At 43.7% G+C, this 10,000-nt stretch overlaps 1 protein-coding gene across 1 annotated transcript in view; it reads left to right on the forward strand.

The window, feature by feature from the left end:
- Positions 1 to 10,000, forward strand: part of nyap2a (neuronal tyrosine-phosphorylated phosphoinositide-3-kinase adaptor 2a) — a 41,468-nt gene that overhangs the window by 3,749 nt on the left and 27,719 nt on the right. The window contains exon 2 of the mRNA XM_060888268.1: positions 925 to 1,146. Coding sequence (XP_060744251.1) covers positions 950 to 1,146 — 197 coding nt within the window. The 5' untranslated portion in view covers positions 925 to 949. The remainder of the gene's footprint in view (positions 1 to 924; positions 1,147 to 10,000) is intronic.

A 10,000-nucleotide genomic window follows, 5' to 3' on the forward strand; every position in this document is an offset into this window, starting at 1 on the left:
TACACAATTGAAATGAAATGTTTAAGTCTTTGATCTGAGAACTGAAGAAATTTCACTAATATGAATGTAAATGTAAACAGAAAAACGATCCTCGCTTGGATTCGAACATTCTTCAAGGATCTCCATCCTTTAATTTGTCCCAATCCCTCCGTCAGTCTCTTATTCACATCACACATCAGGAGGATTAGGATTGTAACTCCATCAATACTGATCAATTTCATTATCATGGAGATGGAGATAAGACGAAGTCCTGTTGAGTGTTTAAAAAGAAACCTTACCGTTGTAATCCTTACAGATTGGACCAGAGCTTTTTTTTTTAACCACTAACTCCTTCACAAACGGCGCAGACGCAGTGAATCGATGCATAAACACGGAGCTCAGGCTGCTGTTTTTGGAAAGACGTGTCACTGTGTTTCTGTGTAAACACCAGTGTTTAGTGGTACACAGAACTTCAGCTATGTTTTTATAGAAACACAGATCATAACCTGTGTCTAACACGGTGGAGTTTAGACCAGCAGTAATAACAAACGTGTGCTACCACCACCGTGCTTCACTGTAAGGATGGTGCTGTGTTGGTGAATCACTCCAGAACTGGGCTTCATGGAAGAGTGATGAGCCATGTTTGTTGCTCTGGTGAACATACACACACAACCATAACACATGCAAATACACACTCTTGTGATGGCGTGTGGTATTGAGATCTGGTGGCTTCTATTGTTGTCACGAAGTCCAGGTGTCAGTGTGTAGGTGAGCACATGACCTTCGGTTCCTCCTCTGTGGTCGGTCTTACCTTCTCAGTGACGAAGCTAATTTGATTACCAGAAGGAGGCTCATTCAGCATCTGTTGTTGTTATATTGTGTTAAAAATTGATGACAAAATAAGAATAAGTTTAATATTTATTCTCTGTCTCTTTATTTACGCAGGTGATCCCTCTCTCTGTACTAAAAGATGGATGGCAGTGAGGATGAAGGTGTGCGCTTTTTACACTATGTAGAGGACATTGGCTTGAGGGCCTACGATGAGCTAGTGATCCAGAACGCGTCCGATATTGCACGTGAGAGCGACCGAGTGCGCAACCGCCAGCACTGGGCTTACCTTCAGGACCAAAGCCAGAAGAAGAGGCGTCAGGAGGAGGCTATCAAGAGGTGACCATCTTCTCATGTGTCAGATGCTATGTTCTGTCCTTATAACAACAATCTACTGAAGCATGTGTTTTGCTTGCTAGTTTATTTGGCTAATACAGTTAAACAGATGCTACTAAAGATAATACTTAGATAACAACCAACAATTTTATGTGTGGGGATGTGGCTAGCGTTAAGTGTTGTTAAATCAGGTCTCTCTGCCAAACGGCAGCCTAAGACATGTCCTCTATCTTGTTCTTCCACACTGACGGTCACAAAGAAGTTTCTAGAAGCATGTTTGTAAAGTACACTCACTCACTCACTCACTCACTCACTCACTCATCTTCTACCGCTTATCCGAACTACCTCGGGTCACGGGGAGCCTGTGCCTATCTCAGGCGTCATCGGGCATCAAGGCAGGATACACCCTGGACGGAGTGCCAACCCATCGCAGGGCACACACACACACACACTCTCATTCACTCACACAATCACACACTATGGACAATTTTCCAGAGATGCCAATCAACCTACCATGCATGTCTTTGGACCGGGGGAGGAAACCGGAGTACCCGGAGGAAACCCCCGAGGCACGGGGAGAACATGCAAACTCCACACACACAAGGTGGAGGCGGGAATCGAACCCCCACCCCTGGAGGTGTGAGGCGAACGTGCTAACCACTAAGACACCGTGCCCCCCTTTGTAAAGTACAAGTACAATTCATAATAATTAATCATGTTGGTCAGTGAAAGCAGAAACTGTTTGCAGGTACAGTAACCTCTAGTCCTCTCCTCTGTGACGGTTTGTGACTAGATTCTCAGAACAAGATCATGTTAGTGAGATGATGTTGAGATGTTGAGAAGACTCCAGTTCCATCCCAAAGGTGTTCAGTGGTGTTGAGTCAGAGTCAGGGCAACCTTCAGCTCCGTGATATCTTCATGGAGATGGTGCTTTGTATCATGCTGTGAAGGGAAAAGTGAAACGCTACAGCACACTGAGATGTTATAGACCGTCGTGCGAGCTCAATTTATGTCAGGGGTGCACAAACTTTTGGACATGCAGCGCATTCTTTATTCACAGTGACTAATTTTAATGAATACACCATGGGGTTTGATGTCATGTCATGTGACAGAGGGTTTAGGGTCAGAGGTTTCCCCCGAGTCTGCTTTAAGGGTGTAGATGCAGCACTTGTGAAATGGACCACTAGTGAGTGATTTGGAACAAGGCCCGTATTACACATCTGGGACTATATATATATTTTACTCACTCACTCATCTTCTACCGCTTATCCGAACTACCTCGGGTCACGAGGAGCCTGTGCCTATCTCAGGCATCATTGGGCATCAAGGCAGGATACACCCTGGACGGAGTGCCAACCCAACGTAGGGTACACACACACACACACACACTCATTCACTCACACAATCACACACTCACACACTATGGACAATTTTCCAGAGATGCCAATCAACCTACCATGCATGTCTTTGGACCGGGGGAGGAAACCGGAGTACCCGGAGGAAACCCCCGAGGCACGGGGAGAACATGCAAACTCCACACACACAAGGTGGAGGCGGGAATCGAACCCCCAACCCTGGAGGTGTGAGGTGAACGTGCTAACCACTAAGCCACCGTGACCCCCCCATATATATTTTACTTATATTTTATTATATATACTTTATACATTTCTGTGTTTGAGGATAGAACATGGCTCAGCTGTGTGTCTGCCACAGCAATCACCCGAGTGTTATATTATACAGGAGGAAATGATACAGCTAACTATTTAACACACACTTTTAACACTGAACCCTGCTGCTGTGTGTGAATCTCCAAAGGATGAAATGTTAAATGAAAAGCAATCACATCTAATCCAATCAAATAATCAGTGTTTTGCGGTCGTGGAGATGAAGAGAGTTAAACAGCGCTTATGAATTAGTTTTTTACTCCTTCTGCAGTGTGATGATTTTCATCTGGATAATAAAAAGCTGCAGCTTTACAAAATTGTGTTTCAAGGTGATTTCATGTAGACAGTTTCCACTGCACCAGTGTGTGTGTGTGTGTGTGTATGTGTGTGTGTGTGCGTGTGTGTGTGTGTGCGTGTGTGTGTGCGTGCGTGTGCATGTGTGTGCGTATGCATGTGTAATAGTTTCAGCAATCAAGATCAATAAGGAAATGGCTGGATACCAGAAATGCAGTTGTCATTGCACCACTGAAACTTTGCACTCTGTGTGTGTGTGTCTGTGTGTGTATGTGTGTGTGTGTGTGTGTGTGTGTGTATGTGTGTGAGCAAGTGTAAGGGACATCCAAAAGACAGTATAAATAAATGTGCAAATCCATGCTCTATTAAACACACACACACACACACACACACACACACACACACACACACACACACAGTATTTGTCTGATTCTTTAATTCTTTTATCTCAGGTTACAGTCTGCACTTTTTCCTGATTTCACAAATAGCATCATATCATCTGAACTTCTTTCTCCTCTTGGTTTCTTCTGGTTTCTTCTGGTTCTTTTCCAACCTTCTGCTATCATTTCCTCTCTTTCCCTCAGTGTTAAAATGATTTACCTTCCGCTCTCTTATGGAGGTGACACCACTTAACCCCATTACTCTGAAGAGTCTCTACAGCTGTATAAAGAAGACGTCTTTTAACCCCTTCACACACACACACACACACACACACACACACACACACACACACACACACACACACAGAGAGAAGTGTGGACTGAAGTAGAAACAAAAAATAAATGTATGGGGTGTTGGGGGTATGTGGGGGGCATGTGAGTTGTGTATGGTGGTGTGTGGGGGTGTATGAGGGGGTATGGGGTGTATGGTGTTGTGTGGGGGTGTATGGGGGTGTATTGTGTTGTGTGGGGGTGGATGGGGTGGATGGGGGTGTGTGAGGGTGTATAGGGGTGTGTGAGGGGGTATGGGGTGTATGGTGTTGTGTGGGGGTGTATGGGGGTGTATTGTGTTGTGTGGGGGTGTATGGGAGTGAATAGGGGTGTATGGGGTGGATGGTGTTGTGTGGGGGTGAATAAGGTTGAATTTGGTGTATGGGGTATATGGGGGTGTGTAAGGGTGTATAGGGGTGTGTGAGGGTGTACGAGGTGGATGGTGTTGTGTGGGGCTGTATGGGAGTGAATGGGGGTGGATGGTGTTGAATGGGGGTGTATGGGGTGTATGGTGTTGTGTGGGGGTGAATAAGGTTGAATTTGGTGTATGGGGTGAATGGGGTATATGGGGGTGTATGGGGTGTATGGGGTGAATGGGATATATGGGGGTGTATGGGGTATATGGGGGTGTATGGGGTATATGAGGGTGTATAGGGGTGTATGGGGTGAATGGGGTATATGGGTGTGTATGGGGGTGTATGGGGTGTATGGGGCATATGGGGGTGTATGGGGTATATTGGGGTGTGTGGGGTGTATGGGGGTATATGGGGGTGTATGGGGTATATTGGGGTGTGTGGGGTGTATGGGGGTATATGGGGTATATGGGGGTGTATGGGGGTATATGGGGTATATGGGGGTGTATGGGGGTGTATGGGGTGTATGGGGCATATGGGGTGTATGGGGTATATTGGGGTGTATGGGGTGTATGGGGGTATATGGGGTATATGGGGTATATGGGGGTGTATGAGGGTGTATGGGGGTATATGGGGTATATGGGGTATATGGGGGTGTATGAGGGTGTATGGGGGTGTGTAGCAGCCAGAGATCAAACAATGAAAATGTCATTACCAAAGATGAACAAATGTGCTGATTGTTTTCCCTTCACAGTTCCCAGTTTGTCAGGACATTGGGGTCGAGCGCAGGGTCGAGCGCAGGGTCGAGCGCAGGGTCGAGAAAAAAAAGATGATACTGGTTATTGTTTTGGGGCAGATGGGATGCAGAGGTGATTTTAAGGACCGTTGAAGCTCCGGACAGGATGCAAGTGCCTGGTGTTTATATCCAGGTTTATTGCTATTACTGTACTCATATTCCTACATAAAGAATCTAAAGTCACACAGAAAGCAAAACTGAAGCCATAACAGTTTATATTACGTGTTTTATATTACGAACATTACGTGTTCCAGAAGAAAGAGCTAACTCCTAGCTAGCACAATTCAAAATAAACTCAAAATAAACTCTAAATTCAAAGGAAGTTCAAACGAGTCTGAGAAGAGTCTGGTTTTACCACATGATGGTGGTGTCACCAGATCATCTGTGTGTTTTACATCTGTGAGAGGTGATTATTCTGGTCTGAGGAACATCTGGGGAGAAAAAACACATCAGGAATAAATGATGGGGTCACGGTGGCTTAGTGGTTAGCACGTTCACCTCACACCTCCAGGGTTGGGGGTTCGATTCCCACCTCCACCTTGTGTGTGTGGAGTTTGCATGTTCTCCCCGTGCCTCAGGGGTTTCCTCCGGGTACTCCGGTTTCCTCCCCCGGTCCAAAGACATGCATGGTAGGTTGATTGGCGTTGAATGAGAGTGTGTATGTGTGTGTGCCCTGTGATGGGTTGGCACTCCGTCCAGGGTGTATCCTGCCTTGATGCCCGATGACGCCTGAGATAGGCACAGGCTCCCCGTGACCCGAGGTAGTTCAGATATGCGGTAGAAGATGAGAGAGTGAGTGAGTGTGAGTGAGAGTGTATGAAATGATGACTAAAGTGTGATTAATACTGTACATTTACTATAAGAGCAGATCTGGAATCTGTGTTTGTATGTTTCATGCACGCACACACACCCACACCCACACACACACACACACACACACACACACACAGAGAAGCACTGGCAGTGAGAGGGTCAATGTCACACCTCATCAGTCCTAGAAGGGGTACGTTACTATAGAGACAGAGGGCTGAGTTTCCATGGCAACAGTGGGCTTGGTCTTCAGCCTCTCCTCTCTATATTTAGCTTGCTCCATACTCCCATGAGTGTACACACACACACACACACACACACACACTTGTACATTGCAGCCACCTTTTTTCCTCTTTCGTCATAATTCTTACATTAATTGAAGAGTACTAAGTCAGCACACCTTGTTCTCTCCTACTCCTTCACACACACAGACACACACACAGACACACACATACGCACGCACACACACACACACACACACACACAAAATCATGCCACCTAACTTGATGTGAAATTAATGAGATGAGAAATAAATCAGTGTTTCCTTTGTTCTTTCTTCACTTTAAATGAAGTGATTTCACTTGTGTGGAGCGACAGAGTGTGTGTGAGACAGACAATAAACAGAAATTACGACTTTCTTTTTAATTAAGATAAGTGGCAGTCATGAAAGGGTGGTAAGAGAAGACCCCACTGAGTGGGACTGAACGAAATCCTTTAGAATTACACACATTATTATTATTATTATTATTATTATTATTATTATTATTATTATTATTATATCTCAGTCCAAAGTTCTGGCTCTTGACCTGTTTGACACGTAACCAGATCTCACACTTACTCACACTTTCTTTTCAGGACTGTGTCAGAAATTTGGACGTCAATGTGTGCAATTCACACCACAGCAGGGTTGCCAAGTCTGAGAAAAATCTCCATACCAACAATACATCTAATATTATAGTCTTGAAATTAACCTCAGAATCACTAATCAGAAAAGGAAGTCTATATATTTTTTTTAATATATTTTTATCAGTATTTAGTAGAATGAGTGCGTATATAAAGAAACACACAGTTCATCATGTGACAAGTTAACTAACCTACACACGCTAATAACACACCAACTTGAAGCAATTTGTCAAAAATGTGGCCAAACATTTTTTTCATTTTGCTCCGACAACAAACAAACAAAAAAATTCCCAATTAACCACAGTATGATAGAGCATTGTTTGTTGCCATGACAACACACAGGCTGACTGACGACCTATAGAAGAAGTGTGACACTTTATTCAGATTATAAACTATTCCCCAAACACAAACACCCCACCACTCAATGGCTTGTTTTTATAACCAGTAATGTTGTTTGGAAACTGTGTAAATCCTGCAATAATGGCAACCACTCAGCACTTCATCTCTATCATGGTCAGATTTCACAGGAATGTAATTCATTCAGAATTAAATCTTTACCTGATGTTACACACAGACTTATTATGTCTGTTATATGATCTGTGCACCTTCTGGTTCAGGGTCTGGACCAGTGGCTCTACTCTGAGGTGTTCCCAGATTACGAGGTTCTTTCTATCAACCCTGTAGAGGAACCTCATTTTCACTCTGTGTATCTTATGTTTCCTGTTTAATTATCCCAATCAATCCCAGTTGTATTCCAGTTCAAGGGGTTACTCCTTATGCACAGCACTGTAAGTACACATCAGAAGGTTGAAATATTTATGAAGCCACATAAACGATAGCAATCCAGCGAAGCTACGGTTTGGACCACGCGGTTAGCGCCGGTGCTGTGGCCACTCAAGCCTAATGTTGCAGCGCATGAAAATGTAAATGTATTTAATGACCATCTGAGGAACTGACTCGTCTCACACGCTGAAGATTGTGATGAATGGATGTGGCCTTTAGAGCAGTGAAGGGATGAACAGATGCGTTGGATCCATTGCTTTACTAGAGGAAAGATGTGGTTACATCAACAAAGCACAGACAACTGCTTGGTGTATAACGTCGATATCTTACCCACAATCCATATCACAATGAAACCTTTTACAATCCCAATATAGACACATTCTGAAATGTTCAACACACTTAAGTATTATATTACATGTGGAATTTGTACCCTAGAGGGATCTTAAACCTCACAGTATTCACATCAGGAACAATTTATTACCTAAACCACAATTCTAAGCTCCAGTGTATGTTGGTGGCCCAAAAAGGTATATAGCTAGCTAAAACATGCTAGCTGATGTAAAGTAATAATAACGTGGTGAGTTAAGTGCATTAAAGGTGGGGTCTCCGATTTTTGAGAAATGCTTCAGAAAACTGAGTCGGGCCGAATAATAAACAAAAATCAAAACAAAAATTAAAACAAACGTGTAGCCAATGAGCAGTCAATACAGTACGGGTGGAGAGAGTGTTCAGTGCGCATGTGTGACATTAGAAGAAAGAGGTTTTAACATTGACATGGAGGATAAAAACAAAGAAAGAAAGAGAAGAAAGGCTTACAATAAGGTAAGAAGTAGGACGTGTTAATATAGGATCAGCTTTCCAGCGCTGGAGAGAACTGAAGGAGCAGGAAGTTGGTCACATATTCACAGATTGGAGTTTCCTGAGTCAATAACTCCTGAGCTAAACGCTGTTACTACACAAATAACACCTCTTTTCTATCGTAGTAATGTAGAGACGCAGCTACAACCGTGTTTTGTGTAGTAACAGTGTTTAGCTCAGGAGTTATTGACTCGGGAAACTCCAATCTGTGAATATGTGACCAACTTTACTTAAGACGCCGAGGCGCTTTTTTCCTTCTCGATAGGTGAGTAACGTTGGTTTTGCTTTGTTACACAGAACTAATATATGTCTTTGTCCTTTACATGATTATGTTTGTGTGTCATTTTTGCTTGTTTGTTTATCTACAATCGTATTGTTCTTCACTTCAGCTATGATAAAGACACATTTCTTTCTGTTAGTTGCCTGGGCTACGTATGTATGTGTGGGCGGAGCTATAAATACAGGGGTGGGACCCATTTGGGTTAGGGGCGTGTTTGTTTTGGTGATTTCAAATGTCAACATTGGCTTTCAAACAACGGAGACCTCACCTTTAATGCAGGCTAATGGCAATGATAAAGGACCAGTCGTCATCAGCAGCATCTATAATTTCTCTCTTAATTTGCGAGGTGACTTTTTGTGCATATTGTGCTAGCGGTAGTTATATACAGTATGAACACTATGTGAGGATGTTTCTTCAGTTTCCACACACTTCCTGATTCTGAAAAGATGTTAATCATCACAGCCAGTTAAAATATGCTCTAAGGAGAATGCTCAGCTGATACGTACAGTACAGTATAGTGTAGTATAGCATGCGGTGGGATTTGGTGGCATGTGCTATAGACACAATGTTGAAGTGTGTCACAAAAAGAGGATTCTGTTAAAACCAACAAACACTGAACACCACAACTAACACCATGTACTCATGTATGTTCTAGTCCTGTTTCTCCTTCTGGTCCTGTTCTTGGTTTGTTGCCTGACTGTCTTCACCTGTTCTGTGTTAGCCCTTGATTGATGTATTATGACTCCTGAGCTTTGTTGTGGTGTCTGATGACGAGGCTGCACTCATCTCACTCAGGATTGCTGTGGAAAAGGAAAGAGGACGAGGCAGGATGAGAGAGAGAGAGAGAGAGAGAGAGAGAGACAGACATGAAGGAATAGTGGGAGCGAGAGACGTGAAAAACAACATGACATTTGCTGACAATCAAATGACACCTCGGGCTTCGTTTATTGGACGAGACTCACACTCGATTAATTAGTTTGTGTGTTCGTGTGGCTTTGTGTAGGTGTGATTTACTTAGTGCCAGTGCGAATAAATCCTGTCTGCCCTTTAGGATGAAAGAGAGAGAGAGAGAGACAGAGAGAGAGAGAGAGAGAGAGAGAGAGAGAGAGAGAGACAGAAATTGTGTTTCAGTGCCTCAGACATCATTTTTAATTTGGTTTATAGTCTTGTTTGTTTCTCTGCTGTCTGTCGATTCTACATCTCTCACTTTCTCTCTCTCTCTCTCTCTCTCTCTCTCTCTCTCTCTCTCTCTCTCTCTCTCTCACTCCCTCTCTCTCTCTCTCTCTCTGTCTCTCTCTGTCTCTCTCTCTCTCTCTCTCACTCTCTCTCTCTCTCTCTCTCTCTGTCACTCTCTCTGTCTCTCACTCTCTCTGTCTCCCTCTCTCTCTCTCTCTCTCTCTCTCTCT

The sequence above is a fragment of the Tachysurus vachellii genome, chromosome 15 (genome assembly GCF_030014155.1).
Source record: "Tachysurus vachellii isolate PV-2020 chromosome 15, HZAU_Pvac_v1, whole genome shotgun sequence".
Classification (NCBI taxonomy): domain Eukaryota; kingdom Metazoa; phylum Chordata; class Actinopteri; order Siluriformes; family Bagridae; genus Tachysurus; species Tachysurus vachellii.